Genomic DNA, 17,105 nt, shown 5'->3' with positions numbered 1-17,105 from the left:
ATCTAACCCCTAGATTTTATTATTTGAACATCACATGAAAAATGAACTAATTTCTCTGATATATATATATATAGTATAACTTATTATTTGTACGCACATATGACATCATCTTGCGTATATGCATAACATAAATACAGTATTTGCGCTATATTTCTTTTCTGTTTCCTAGATTTATTTAAAACTACTTAGAAAAATTGTTAAAATGACAAGTAAGGATATGAAAGAGAATTTTCACTGGTATCAAAAAGCAGCAGAAAGTGGTGATATAAAAGCAATGTATGATTTGGCCCTTTGTTACAAAGATGGAGTGGAAACAGAAAAGAATTTAGAGAAAACCATTTACTGGTATCAAAAAGCAGCAGAAAGTGGTTTTGTGAAGGCAATGAGTAATTTGGCCCTTTGTTATGAAGATGAAGAGGGAACAGAAAAGGATTTAGAAAAAGCCTTTTACTGGCATCAAAAAGCAGTGGAAGGTGGAGATGTTAGAGCAATGAATAATTTAGCTTTATGTTATAATGATGGAAAGGGAACAGAAAAGGATTTGAAGAAAGCCTTTTACTGGCATCAAAAAGCAGCAGAAAATGGTTTTGTGAGTGCAATGTATAATTTGGCCATTTGTTATGAAGATGAAGAGGGAACAGAAAAGGATTTAAAGAAAGCCTTTTACTGGTATCAAAAAGCAGTGGAAGGTGGAATTGTGGAAGCCATGTATTATTTAGCCCTTTGTTACGATAATGGAAAGGGAACAGAAAAGGATTTAAGGAAAGCTGTTCACTGGTATCAAGAAGCAGCAAAAGGTGGTTTTGTGGATGCAATGTATAATTTGGCCATTTGTTATAAGAATGGAGAGGGAACAGAAAAGAATTTAAAGAAAGCCTTTTACTGGTATCAAAAGGTAGCAGAAAGTGGTAATGTAGAAATAATGTGTTATTTGGCTATTTGTTACAAAGATGGAGTGGAAATAGGAAAGAATTTAGAGAAAGCTTTTTACTGGTTTAAGAAAGCAGCAAAAAGTGGTATTGCAAGGGCAATGTGTGGTTTGGCTTTTTGCTACTATACTGGTGAAGGAACAGAAAAGAATTTAGAAAAAGCCTTTTATTGGAATCAAAAAGCTGCAGAAAGTGGTCTTATAGGAGTAATAATGACTTTGGCCTTTTTGTATAAAAATGGAGAGGGAACAGAAATAAATTTAGATAAAGCCTTTTACTGGTTTCAAAAAGTAGCAGAAAGTGGTTTTGTGGATGCAATGTATAATTTGGCATTTTGTTATGAAGATGGAATGGGAACAAAAAAGGATTTAGAAAAAGCCTTTTACTGGTATCAAAAAGCAGCAGAAAGTAATAATATAAAAGCAATATATAATTTGGCTTCTTATTATAAAAATGGAGTGGAAACAGAAACGAATTTAGATAAAGCCTTTAACTGTTATCAAAGAGCAGCAGAAAGTGGTAATGTAGAAGCAATGTATGATTTAGCTATTTGTTACAAAAATGGAATAGGAACTGAAAAAATTTTAGAAAAATACTCTAACTGGTTTCAAAAAGCAGCAGAAAATGGTAATATAAAAGCAACAATTGGTTTATCTCTTTGTTATCAAGATGGAATAGGAATAGAAAAGAATTTAGAAAAAGCCTTTTATTGGAATCAAAAAGCAGCAGAAAGTGGTTTTGTAAATGCAATGAATAATTTGGCCATTTATTATGAAAAAGGAATGGGAATAGAGGTAAATTTAGAGAAGGCCTTTTACTGGTATCAAAAAGCAGCAGAAAGTGGTATTGTAGAGGCAATGTATAATTTAGCACTTTATTATGAAAATGGACGAAAAATAGAAAAGAATTTTAAAGAAGCCTTTTACTGGTATCAAAAAGCAGCAAAAAGTGGATATAAAAATGCTATGCATAATTTGGCCCTTTATTATGAAGATGGGATTGAAACAGAAAAAAATTTAGAGAAAGCCTTTTATTGGTATCAAAAAGCAGCAGAAAGTGGTCTTGTAAATTCTATGTATAATTTGGCCATTTGTTATAAAAATGGAATGGGAATAGAAAAGAATTTAGAGAAAACTTTTTATTGGAATCAAAAAGCAGCAGAAGGTGGTTTTGTGGAAGCAATGTATAATTTGGCTCTTTATTATAAAAATGGAGTAGGAATAGATAAGAATTTAGAGAAAGCTTTTTACTGGTATCAAAGAGCAGCAAAAAGTGGTCTTATAGAGGCAATGTATAATTTGGCTATTTGTTATAAAAATAGAATAGGAACAGAAAAGAATTTAGTAGAAACATTTTATTGGTATCAAAAAGCAGTAGAAGGTGGTTTTATAAATGCAATGTATGATTTAGCTATTTGTTATAAAGATGGAATAGGAACTGAAAAAAATTTAGAGAAAGCTTTTTATTGGTATCAAAAAGCAGCTACAGAAGCTAGTCTTTTAGAGGCAATGTATGATTTGGCTCTTTGTTATAAAAATGGAATGGGAACAGAAAAGAATTTAAAAAAAGCCTTTTACTGGTTTCAAAAAGCAGCAGAAGGTGGTCTTGTAGAGGCAATGTATGATTTAGCTCTTTATTATGAAAATGGAGAGGAAATAGAAATAAATTTAGAGAAAGCTTTTTATTGGTATCAAAAAGTAACAGAAAGTGATAGTAAAATAAGTTTTATAAATAAGTTTAAATTATGTAAAGAATGCAATCAACAATATACTAATTACAAATGGTGCCAACAATGTAATTCTAAACGATTTCAACAAGATTTTTCAAAGTGGACTAGTGAAAATAAATTTATTGATGAATTTATTCAAGAAGCACAAATAAATGCTAAAAGTAGTTATGAAGTTTTAGAATGGATACCCTATAATAAATTATCAAATATTAATTATCATGATAAAGGAGGATTTAGTGAAATTCATAAAGCTTTTTGGTTAGATGGACCTATTGATAGTTGGAATTTTAATAAACAACAATGGTATAGATGGAAATTTCAAATGGGTTATGAGGTTGTTCTTAAAATACTTAATAATTCATCTTGTTTAGATAATAAATTTCTGGATGAGGTATAATATCTAACTAATTTATTATTATTTTTTTTTTGTAAAATTATTAATGGTTTAATTAATTTTATAGTGGAAACATCATTATAATTGCCAGAAAAAATCATTTTCAAAATTTATTCAAATTTTTGGAATTACTCAAAATCCAGTTAATTCGAATTATATAGTAGTAATGAGCTATGCAAAGAAAGGAAATTTGAGAAAATGTTTATCTGATATAATTAAACTTAAGTGGCAAAATAAGTTACAATTATTGAAAAAAATTATATTAGGACTTAAAGTAATTCATGAATCAAATTTAACTCATGGTGATTTTCATGATGGTAATATTTTAATGTCAGATAATTATAATGAATTATTTATTATTGATTTAGGATTATGTAAACCTATAAATAATTTACAAGATTCTGATAAAAAAGATGATAATATTTATGGAGTTTTGCCTTATATGGCACCTGAAATATTAAGATATAAACCTTATACTCCAGCAAGTGATATTTACAGTTTCTCAATGATAATGTGGGAATTTACATCAGGTATTCCTCCATTTAATGATAAAGAACATGATAATCAATTTATTTTAAATATATGTCAAGAAGATCGTCCCGAAATTATTAAGAATACTCCAAAATGTTATGTAGATTTAATGAAACAATGTTGGGATTCAAATTCTTTCAATAGACCAACTATAACTGAACTTGAAGATAAAATATCTGAATGGATTAATTGTATTGGTAAATATTATGAAAATAATAAGGATGGAATTTATAAGTTTGAAGTACTTGATGTTAATAATAACTTAAAAAATGATATGCTTGAATTTATAGAAGCTAACAATGCTTTAACACAAAAACAAGCTAATATTTCTACTATTGTACAATCTCATTCACAAGCATATTATACAAGTCGCAATATTACTAAAATTTTAAATACTGAGAATTTGCAGGAATTTATGATAAATTAATATTTTGCTAATGTTAGATAAATATCATATATCATGTAATCAATTTACACTTTATTGTAAATAGTGATATATATGTTGATCATGTAGCATAAAAAAAAATTTATACAAAAATTTTTCATAAATTTTTATATATTTTAAAAATTATCATCAATTTTGCAAAAATAATTAGAGAATTTAAAGTTAAGTGAAATAAATAATATTTTCTTTGTATTAATAAAATTTGGTTTAACAAAATTAAAAATATTTATAGGAGTTAATGATCTGAAATTTTACTATAGTTTTAATATTTATTGTTACTATTTTTAAAATGTAATAAAATATTAATTACTAATTTCATGATATATTATTAATAAGACTATTGCTAACTTTCTCTCCGGGTGAAGATCATCTAGGTGATTTCACCTAGGTGATTTCACTCACGATTAATTTATTAAATTTATTAAATTTGATTGGTGTAAATTTTAATATTTCTCACTTCGTAATTTGAATATAAATCCTCTGCAAAAGAAATTTTTGATTGGCCAAATTTTTAAATATATAATAAACAATGCTTAAAATATTTTCGCACTAAAAGTTTATAGCAATTTATTAATTTTTAATAGATTAGTACATGAATCATTGATTGAAAAAAACAAACTCATACTATCCAAAATACTAAATTTTTTGATAGGAATAACAAAAAAAAATGAGTCACAACGATAAAGAAAAGAGAATATGTGAATAAAAAAAGGAAAAAAAAAATGAGGGTGAATGGGAATGAAAGAAACAAAGGGAGGATTGAAGGAGGAACGAAATGGAGCAAAGGGGAAGTGAAAAAAACGAAAGGGGTGAAAAAGATCAAGTGGGAATGAAAAAAAATAAAAAGAATGAAGGAGAGACGAGATGGAGCAAAGGGGGAATAAAAAGAATAAAGGGTAGTGTAAAGGAATAAAAAAGATGAAGTGGGAATGGATGAAGGATAGTGTAAAGGAACGAAAGAGACGAAGTGGAACAAAAAAAAATGAAAGGAACGCGAGAAAATAAAGAACAACGGAAAAAACAAAGGAAGGGAAGAATAAAAAAGCAAAAAAAATGAAGAGACGAAAAAGAACAAAAAATGGAGAAGGAACGAAAATGAGATAAACAGGGAACCAAGTAAAAACCAAACCCATAAAATAAAAGAAGAAATAAAGTTAGTAGGGAACGGAAATTACATGTAATAAATAAACGAAAACAAAAAAATAAAAAACATAACTTAGTAGTTGCAAAGAAGAACCGAAAGATCTAAAAAGAGTGAAATACAAAATGTAAGAAACGAAATATAAGAATGAAATAAAAAATAAGAAATGGCCTAGTGCTGGACATATATACCTTAATTGCAAAGCCAAAAGAGCTAAAGGACCTAAAAAAATGAAATAAAGTTAGTAGGAAACAAAATGCAAGAAGCAAATAAAAAAAAAAGAAAGAAAACGTACCTTGAGTGCCGTGCAAAGGAAAGCGAAAGGCCTAAAGAAAAAAAAAGATTATCCGAGTACGTTTAAAAAAAAAACAAACATAAGAAATGATCAGCATATTAATTAGCCAATAAAATTTAAATGAGGTGATATCACCAGGTAAATTATATAAAAATATATAAAATTATCAGGTTAAATCACCTTAGGTGAAAAATTGCTAAATCACCCCGGGTGAAAATTAATTATAATCTATTAATAATATATATCATATAATGACGATTGTTATTATATTTTATTGTTACTTTAATTGAATATAATGAAATTCAATAATAATAATTTAAAATTTTATTTAAAATAAAATTATAAATATATATATATATATAAAAACTGAGATTCAATATAAAAAATCTATGATATGACAATTAAATTAATTTAAATAGTATTTAACTAAAATACCTTCTTTAATTCTTATTGAAAAAAATTTACTTTATTATATTGATTAATTTTATTATCATTATTTTCAAATTAATGCGATCATTTTGATCATATGATTACATGAAAATCATTTTTAATTATCCTGATTTCCTTTATAATTTTACGAACACTTCTAATAAAACTTTTTTGTTATATTTCACTGGTCGAAATAAAAACTTTCAGCATGCTGATATGTCGCGTTTGCCGAAACCTGTGGTTTAGCAGCATGGCATTTCGCCAAAAAGCGAAATTCTGCTGAAACTATATTAAAGTTATATTAAAAAACTGGCGAAACTTTGGAGAAAGACGAAACTGCCGAAACTTATTATAAATGCTGAAACTGCCAAAACTCTGCCGAAACTATAATAAATCTATAGTAAAATTTTGATGAAACTAATCGTTGGATTTTGAAGAGGTTTAGACAAGCAACCTTATATGTGACAAATCGGCTGATCTGTCACACATTTTGGCCAAATTTTGGAAATTATTAAAAATCGGCCAAATTTCAACATATATGATTTATGGTTAATTTATTGAATTATTTAATCAAACGTTACACATTACATATTATGCATATTAAAAGTTTAAAAAAGGATCATCTTATACATTATTTTTTTTCTTTTTTATAGATTTGGTGTCTCAGGTGGGTTCTGATAAACAGAAAAAACCAAAGATTCGTAAGTATATATAAATACATGAATTATGTGATTGTGGAATTGTAGATTAGCAATACTTATTTGTAATATGCATTTATAAATAAAGTTGTAATTTTATTGCGAATATCAAATAAAATGAGTTGTGGCTGAATATTAGTAAATAAATTTAGTACAAATTTGCAACATAAATTAAGTAACATTCAGAAAACTATTCACCAAAATTTGCTATTTGAAATTATTTCGAAGGTTAACTGAATCTTAGCTGAAATTTCAAGCTGAACTTTAGGCGAGTGGCAGTGAATTGCAGCCAAAAAATTGGCTAAAGTTCAACCAGCATTAGACTATAAATCAGTCCAAAATCGGCTAGCTAAATTTTGGCCGATTTGAACTATTTTGACCAGTGTTTATTCCTCTATAATTTCTTGTAATTTCATAAAATATTTACTGTAAACTATATACTTAAAAAGTTGTTAATATAATATTTTTAAAATAAGAGTTAGTTTTCAAGCTATGAAGTTTTGCAGATTTCCTTTGATTTCCTTTTTATACTTAATTTTCTTAAAAAATTGTCTTGAAAGTTAAACTATTTAAAAACAAAAGTTTTTATTTATAATTTATTGAAGGATTCTGCTTACTTCTAATAAAAGTCTCCAGAAAAAATTTCAAATTTACTAGTAATTTTACCAGCAATCCTATTGGTTAATTGATTTAAAAAGGAAAAAATTATAATAATTTAATGTAATATTTCCTTTTTAGATATAATTTATCTATATATAGTAAGATCTTCTAAAATTCTCAATTATGAATTTTACCTTAGGTTTTTGGTAACCTATTTTAATAACCCTTAAACTGTTTTGCAGCCAAATTTGCCTGCAATTTTGTTTTTTAATTAAACCATTTTTAAATACCTTAAAATATTTTATTACATAAACCAATATTTTATAATTTGCCATTGCACTGGACAGGTAGGCAATTTTATTGATTGTTTAGAGTAGTTTAGAGACTTGTCTCCTCTTTATATTGATGTATCACGATTCCTTTGAGTATAATAAAAAAAAAAATAAAAATATTTTATAATAAATTCTATAGTATTTTCTAAGTAAAAATTGAAAAAAAATTCAATTTAATTAATGATTTTTTAAAAGTAAATGATTAACAAATTATAACAAATAGTAGTTAAATTTTTTAAATTGAAATATCTTTTTATCCATTAACCCTAGAAATATAAAATTACCACCATTTGATATGTTTTAATGAGAAGAATCTAATAGAAATAAAAATTGTTCTTCTACAAACATTATGTAACAGGATAATTTATAAAAACTAAAAATTTATAAATTAATATAACTTTTTATTTATCAATTTTAGAGTTATGATTTTATTACCATTAAATAAATGCACTTTAATAAGAGGAATCTAACAAATATAATTTTATCTTTCTATGATCACTAAATCTTAAGATATTTTAAAAATTCAAAAATTTTTAAAATTAATTTTAGCCTTTACAGTTTAAGAGATAAGTAAGCAGGGTCCTTTTATTGATGATTATAAAGCTATTTGAAGTTTTAATTAATTAGTACTTTTACTTATATTTTATAGATTTTTGAATATATCAAACAGTTTATATTTAATTATATATTTTTATTAATTTTTTTTTCTTTCAAATTGATCATATGATATCTTTAATTTTATTGGTTATCAATAATATTTCTCATTGTATAAGACATATAATAAAATTTATTTTATTGGTTCTTTAATATTTATTATTATCACTGGTTGGAATAGTCCATTTCAGTAAAATTTTAAATTGCCGAATGTTGGACAAAATTTGGTCTGATCTTAACTGATCAGTACCAAAAAAATCGGCAACTAATTTTATATACGATTTGCACCATAATGCCTGCCACTTGTCAACAAATTGATCAGTAAAATTGGCAACAAATCGGTAAAATCAAATTGACAATTGTTAATAAATCTAATAATTATTACCAATTTTTGTATATTTAGCTAATTTTAATTTTTATAATAACAATTTATTGATTAAATTTTATTAATTCGTTTTATTAAAATTGCATATTAAATTATTATCTATCTATTATTTATATACACCATTTACCATTTACCATCCATCATTCACCTATAATCCTCATCTAACCTGATAAAAATCCAAAGAAAATCTACCAAAAAAAGGAGGAAATAGCCAGTAACCTATTTTTTAAATAAAAAAATTGGGCTTAAAAGAAATTTACCCGATCTAATAAAATCTGAAAGGAAAACCTACAAAAAAAGTAAAGAAATGGTTGGTCAACCATTTCTTTTAATAAAAAAATGAAGTTTCAAAAATTTTTCAAAACTTTACTCGAAATATTGGTATTCACACCGGAACTGATTTTCTTCACTAAAGTATAATGAAAAAACATTTTTTTAGTATAAAAATGTTTTTTTTAAAGAAAGTTTCAAAAATTTTGAAACTTTGCCTAGAATATCAGTATCCACACTGGAACTGATTTCCTATAAAAAAAAATATAAAAAAAATTATTTTTTAGCTAAAAATGTTTTTTTTTTAAGTAAATTTTAAAAATCTATTGAAACATTACCTGAAGAAATAGTAGAACTGATTCTTTACAAAAGAAAATAAAAAAACGTTAATATAAAGTTTTTTTAATAGTTTTCAAATTTTTTTTCGAAACTAACCAATGGGATTCAGTATTTAAGTCAGAACCATTTCCCTACAATAAAATAATAAAAAAAAATGTTAATAAACATTTTTTTTAAATAGTTTTGAATTCTTTTTTAAAACTAATCAATGGGTGATAAAGGTTATTGTTGGATTATTGAGGGAATGGATGGACGTTGAAAAAGAGCCTAAGAATAAAAAGGCTAGGGTTCAAGAATACCTTAAAAAAGAATAATAATAACGTTACTCTGCAACTGTCTGTGTATCAGCATAGAACTATCATGTATTATGGGCTAAGTCCTGAACATTTGTATTTATTTTTTGCATGCATTAATAAAAATTTTTTTCTTGGCAAAAGTGCGTGAATTTTTTTCACGCAATCACATGATTTTTTATTTGAGTAATGGGATTTTATTACTTAAACATAACATAAATATAATAAATTCAATGCTAATGTGAGTAATGGATCATATTATATATACTACATTAAATGCTTTAAAGAATCGTGACCAGATGTAGATATGTCTGTGTGGGATATCTTAGTTGAAAGAATTCGTGAATTGCTTTTATACACAGAATGTCACGAACCTATTTTCACAAATCCTCAATAAAAAAATATTACTACAGTCAACTCTCTTTATAGTCACACATTTGGGACAGTCCATATTTGGTGATTATAAAGAGATGTGACTATATAAAAAATTTCTTATATTTGTATGTCATAATTCCGGCCAAAAATTAACATAATTTTAGCCAGAATTATACTTAAAACTTTATTGTATCGTAACTTCGCCAATATTAATCGTAGAGAGATGATCTTACCGCCATTCGATTCGTCTTGATGAGACGGTTCTAATGGTATAAAATATGTCGAAATCCAATTACTAGATTAATTTCCGAAATTAAAAAAATATTAATGGTTTTTGTGTAATAACTCTGCCAATATTGATCCTAGAATGACGATCTTACTACCATTCGATTCGTCTTGATGAGACGAATCTAATGGTATAAGATACATCGAAATCCAATCACTAGATCAATTTCTGAAATTAAAAAATATTAAATGGTTTTTAAGTAATAACTCCGTCAATATTGATCACAGAGAGATGAGCTTACCACCATTCGATTCGTCTCGATGAGGCGATTCCAACGAGCTATAAAACGTCTTTTTACAATCACTAGGTACTGAGAAATCTAGCAAAATGTTAAATGGCGCAGTAAACGTAAATCAAGAAATATTATAATGCCGATGTTTAACATTTTGTTGAATAACTCGTCAGCCAGTGATTGGAAAAGGATAAAACTGTTGCCTTCACGACAATATTGCGACAAAAAATAAAAAAAAAAATTTCGAAGTATTTTTATTATTTACTTCGCGTTACTGCTAACTATTACATATTTCTAGTTCTCCCTTCTACTTTTAGCTATGACTAACAGACGAAATAACAAAGCTTCTGGTACTTCTGCTCCAAAACGTCCTGCCCAGAGTCCTCCTTCTGGCAACGTTCAAGGTCAAGGTTCTTCTGCTTCTACTCCTAGTCCTACTTCACAACTTTCGACCGACAACTCTGCAAAACGCACTCGGGTTTTTTCTGAACCCATTATGGACCAAGACAATATTTTAACTCCTCCAGTCCTCCTGCTCCTCAGGATAATACTTCAACTTCTTCCCCCCTCCCGTTGACACCAACGCGTCCCCTTCGGCTCCTGACTCTGGTACCTCCCTTGATGACTCCCAACATTCTCCTTCTAACTCTGCTGATAAAGGAAAATCTGTAGAAATTTTGCCTCCTGAACCTAAACGCGCCGCGTCTCCTGACGCGTCTACCGCTGCTATACAATCTTCTCCCCTTCGCTACTATGCTGCGGCTGCGCCCTCTACTATCAAAGATTTTTGGATCCACTTCAAAACCAATCGCGAAGCTTGCGACGTGACTGACCGAGAATTCTCTTCTTTTTCCTCTTATGGTAGTAAAGCTACCACTCAAGGATCAGGCGACACTAAAATTATCGTTGTCTATTTTCGTTCTAAACCAGATATGGAAAAGGTAATAGCCACTGGTCGAAATCAAAAAAATCGGACATATGGAAAATCAGCTAAAAATCAGACCAAAATTGACTGACATTACAAATCGGCACATCTGATTGATGCCAATCGGACAATTTAATGAAAATCCAGAAAAAAATCATCATATTTGATTGACGGCTGATTGATGCTAGTTGAAATCAAAAAAAAAATCAGACAAATGGCAAATCAACCTAAAATTTGCCCAATATTCAAATATGTACTTCCAATTTATGGTTCAATAAAAATTCAATAAAAATTCAATAAAAATCCAGAAAAAAATCATTATATTTGATTGACGGCTGATTGATGCTGGTTGAAATCAAAATAAAAATCAGACAAATGGCAAATCAACCTAAAATTTGCCCAATATTCAAATATGTACTTCCAATTTATGGAAAATTGACAATTCAATAAAAATTCAATAAAAATTTGATAAAAATTCGGCAAAAAATCATTATATTTGATTGACGGCTGATTGATGCTGGTTGAAATCAAAAAAAAAATCAGACAAATGGCAAATCAAGCCTAAAAATTTAAATTAATATTCAAATATGTACTTCCAATTTATGGAAAATTGACAATTCAATAAAAATTCAATAAAAATTCAATAAAAATCCAGAAAAAAATCATTATATTTGATTGACGGCTGATTGATGCTGGTTGAAATCGAAAAAAAAATCAGACAAATGGCAAATCAACCTAAAATTTGCCCAATATTCAAATATGTACTTCTAATTTATGGAAAATTGACAATTCAATAAAAATTCAATAAAAATTCAATAAAAATTCGGCAAAAAATCATTATATTTGATTGACGGCTGATTGATGCTGGTTGAAATCAAAAAAAAATCAGACAAAATGACAAATCAACCTAAAATTTACCCAATATTCAAATATGTACTTCCGATTTATGGAAAATTGATAATTCAATAAAAATTCAATAAAAATTCGATAGAAATTCGGCAAAAAATCATTATATTTGATTGACGGCTGATTGATACAAAAAAAGTCATCAAAATTAACTTTTGAAAAACATGATTAATCATTAAAATTCAGAAATTCGGAAAAATCAACACCAAATTTATAGTCAATTACTCAATTTATTATAAATTTATGTCTAAAACTTATAAGTTTATAATTGGTATTTTCTACTAATTGGATTTACGGCTAAATACTCTTTTGCATTTTGCCGGTTTGAGATTTGGTAACTTACTGGTACAAATCTACCTAAAATATGATGCACAGGTATTATACAATCACGACTTATTGGATAAAATTCGGTATTCCACAACTCAACATTACAAATTTCATCACTGCTGAAATAGTATCGAATATTGGTTGAATTTGCGTGTTTATACCAACGAACGTATGCTAGAAAATGTTCGACGGGACCATCCGGAAAGTCTACTACATGAGTAAAATAATACTGAATTTAACCTGGGTAGGTGTCGACATCTTCATCATCCGTAATAAATTTCGCTAAGACGTACGAACTTTTTACATGTCTTAACGATAATGACGATCCAAAGACTTCTGAACCAATCCGACACCTTTCGAATTGGTTAATTTTGACCCTAATTATTATATCGTTATCTAAACCTTCTACAAGAGGCCTCCGAAATCCAAATGATTTGTAAGTCGCATTGTAATATTCGACCATTAAATTTAACATTTCACTTGAAAGTAGTATATTATGAAATACTGGCTTAAGAAATTCACCTGGGAAGCCTTCTTTGCCAGAAATCTGTGAATCTTTAATATTTTGTGAATTCAGCCAAAATCGATGCATCTCATCTGATGAAAATTCATCAGTAACTGAAAGGAACCCGATAGTACGCTGACTGTTTAGCAATTCAAGACCTTTTACTTCGATACCTGAACTTAGGATATTTTTCGATTTTGTTTATCAAACATTAATCGACGCATAAGTTCAGACTCAATTTTCCTGTTGCTGTTTGGTAACGAACCTAAAAGTGCGAAATCAATAAATTATAAGCTAATATTGAAATCGTTAAAATCGTTAAAAAATCGTTAATGGATATTTACCTAAAATACCGTTCATACGTTCGAAAGAGAAACACAGAACGCATATAATGGTCCATAATCAGATGAGCAATCGCGCAAATGCAGAGAAAGATGAAGATTCGGTGTGATCTTATCTCTGCCGTGGTGATTCTCAATGAGCTTGACTATTTCGATAAGACTTCTATGGGCTTCATCCACCAAATTAGATTCTAGAATCTGATTTACCAAAATCGAACAAACCCTGACAAAATGATTCAGGATTCTTTTATCTACGTCTGAAAGGTGTTCCCAAAGTGATACAGTTGAATAAATTGTAAAGAATATTCACCACCTGATCGGCCGTAAAATTGGTGAATCCCTCTCCACTATGAATTTTTCCTGGAATTCGACCTAAATCGGATGGTATCCGAAACTCGTCCATCTTTTTCTGAATTTTGTTCAAAGAATTTGGTGTCAAAATACCCCATCGATCCAAATTCGTTTTACTATCAACTTCGCAATGCCCAGAAATAAGCAATGCATTGGATCGACTGTAATAAATCTAATAGGGTCGAAATATGATAGACGCAACAATTCAGACCATCTAACGCCAGTTTCTTTGACGAAACGCTTTCTAGCAGCGTCTGAGTTGCATCTTCGCCAACCTAATGCGTTTTGCCGGTGCTCATTCGAATCTCGAGCAGAATACCCTACATTATCCATTCCAGCAAAATTATGCTACCCATTTTCATAATTTGCTTTTTTCTCACACCTGTGACATGAAACTAAAACAGAAATATGACCACAAATTTTTTTTGCGGCGGGAATGTCACATGATACTAAGATTAAAGCGCCACGAACTCTCTTTCCATTTTCGTATTCATAAGTACGATTTAGTGTTAACCCAGCCCAGAGTGTTTCCAATTCGTTAACTATTGGTGCTAAATAGTGGTTCACTTTATGTAAGCTGACCTCCTTTGGCCCAGGTAAAATGCCGAGAGTCAATAAATTTTCACGTCTAAATCGGATATCGCATGGCAAATTGCATATAGCGGCGTATATGACACCGATACTATAAATGGTACTATCATATGGCTGAAACCAATCAAGATTCAGCATCAAGCCAAGATGAAAATCGGCCACTTCGCTTCTGAAAAAATTTGGCGAATCTTCATTGTCCGATTCTTTAAAATTCTTCCACACTTGCCCATCATATATATCGGTCAAAATATTATCAAAATTCGACCGATTAGCCCAATGTCAGAGAGAATTTTCAAACCCAGGCCGACAAAACATAGTGGCAAGTTGTTGATTGATTCCAGCAAACGGATACATTAAATTAGGTCGTATTATTGTTCGATTTGTCGATGCGCTAATTTTTTCAGACAATGCCGTATTGCAAAGACGTGATCTGCGAACTGAAGAATTGGGAAATTCTATGTGTTGACATTTCATTATAGCAGGATTGTCCTCTTGTTTGAAATCTACCACTTCCTCTTTTTTATACAATTTGTGACATTTCGGACAAGGTACAAAACTATGAAATTGGTCATTTAATCCAAGCCTTCTTTCAGTTAAGTAAAGCGAATCTGGGAAATCATTAAAATCGTCACTACTGAACTCGCACAGGGCCAATTTCATAAATTTTATTAGAGTCTCAGTAGCTGTCTCTGCGATATTGAATCTTGTTCGAAAGTTCATTATCCAAAGTAAAATCCATAAAAATCGATCATAATTCGATTCTAAATATGGTGGGTTTTGAAATGGTTCATAACTAGGTGGTGAATAGTCTTCAAAAATTTCAGAAATTCCAGAAATTGGATCATTATCTGATTCACTGCCTATAGACAATGTATCACTGTAGATATCTTCCTCTGTAGTATATTCGGATGATGATGAATCTTCTGGATCTTCTGAAATTTCCGGACGATTTGTATACTTTCTTGCACGTTGTCGAGGTAAGAAGTTAAATTCGACATCTTGATGTTCATTATCAACATCATCTTGATTACTGTTATCTGATTTTTCCGATTCTTGTCTAATAGATTCGTCAATCATTCGTCCAGCTGAAGCGGGTATTGATGTTTCACCTTTATTTCAAGTTGACAAACTTGAGACGAAATTGTACCTTGCGAATCTTGGTATTCTTGATGTCTAGAATCGTGAATTTCTTTTGTGCGAGAATCCACCAAGTTGCCATCACAATCAGAACAATTACAAACTACTAGTTTTCTTTTATTACTTGTTGGTCTAGCAGAAGATACTATTTCTTCGTTTATTATACCAGAAATTGATCTATTTCTACAAGTAGAAGATGGCTGATTTGAAGGTGATTCTTCATCATCAAGATCGTCAAGTATACTAGAGACTGACCTTTTTCTGCTCATTTGTTTAGTATTTGAATAAGTTTAATAAGTTTGGCAAAATCCAAATTTGTAAAAAGGCCGATTTTTATAAAATTTGGAATAACACAAAATTTGTATAATTTGTATGTATACAGTCAACTCCCTCTATAGTCACTCCCGTTATAGTCACATTCTACTATATAGTCACACCAGTTGAATGTTCAAAACACTTTATTATTAAAAACTATCCTATATAGTCACAATCTATCTATAGTCACTATCACACCTATCCTCAAAAATCTTATATTAAAAAGAACCGTTTATAATCACAGTTATATAAAGAATATATTAAATAACTTGGCATCTAATAATCGTACAAAGATGTATCATAGCTTGTTAGAATCGTCTCACTGAGATGAATCGAATGGTGGTAGTTTTATCCTTTTGCGATCACTGGCTGATGAGTTATTCAACAAAATGTTAAGCATCGGCATTATTATATTTCTTGATTTACGTTTACTGCGCCATTTAACATTTTGCTAGATTTCTCAGTACCTAGTGATTGTAAAAAGACGTTTTATAGCTCGTTGGAATCGCCTCATCGAGACGAATCGAATAGTGGTAAGCTCATCTCTCTGTGATCAATATTGGCAGAGTTATTACACAAAAACCATTAATATTTTTTAATTTCGGAAATTAATCTAGTGATTGGATTTCGATGTATTTTATACCATTAGAACCGTCTCATCAAGACGAATCGAATGGCGGTAAGATCGTCTCTCTAGGATCAATATTGGCAGAGTTATTACACAAAAACCATTAATATTTTTTTAATTTCTGAAATTAATCTAGTGATTGGATTTCGATGTATTTTATACCATTAGAACCGTCTCATTAAGACGAATCGAATGGCGGTAAGATCATCTCTCTACGATTAATATCGGTGGAGTTACGATACAATAAAGTTTTGAGTATAATTTTGGCTAAAATTATGTTAATTTTTGGCCGGAATTATGATATACTAATATAAGAAATTTTTTATATAGTCACATCTCTTTATAATCACCAAATATGGACTGTCCCAAATGTGTGACTATAAAGAGAGTTGACTGTAATTAATGTAATCCTGGCTTCTATGATTGTTTCAATAATTTTTTAGGATTTAATATTTTTTTTTCGCAAATTTGGCAATTTTATATAATAAATTTGCGAATTTTCTAATTAATATACTTTTAAAAATTGCAATATGATTTAAGCTTATTTTACAATAAAAAGCTTATTTTTAAAATAAAAAGCTTATTTTATTTTAAAATAACTTTTATTTACAAGATAATCACTTTATCATCCCTTTATCATTTTCGGATGCCAAACAAACCTTATCAAAAGAAACTGTAAATTTTAGCGAAAGTTGAAAAGTAACAATTTTGTATTAATTGAA

The 17,105-nt window shown here is 28.9% G+C and overlaps 1 protein-coding gene across 1 annotated transcript; it reads left to right on the top strand.

Moving 5' to 3' along the window:
* Positions 1–189: 189 nt before the first annotated feature.
* OCT59_019584 (uncharacterized protein) lies at positions 190–4,010 on the top strand (the record flags this gene model as incomplete). The annotated part of the gene is made up of 4 exons (XM_066143636.1): positions 190–2,723; positions 3,030–3,049; positions 3,120–3,369; positions 3,688–4,010. The coding sequence occupies exons 1-4, from the start codon at positions 203–205 to the stop codon at positions 4,008–4,010; spliced, it is 3,114 nt and encodes a 1,037-aa protein (XP_066005368.1). The 5' UTR covers positions 190–202.
* Between the last annotated feature and the right edge of the window lie 13,095 nt (positions 4,011–17,105).

The sequence above is a fragment of the Rhizophagus irregularis genome, chromosome 29 (assembly GCF_026210795.1).
Source record: "Rhizophagus irregularis chromosome 29, complete sequence".
Lineage (NCBI taxonomy): Eukaryota > Fungi > Glomeromycota > Glomeromycetes > Glomerales > Glomeraceae > Rhizophagus > Rhizophagus irregularis.
The sequence above is the reverse complement of the archived record's forward strand: the minus strand, read 5'-3'. Positions and strand labels throughout refer to the sequence as shown.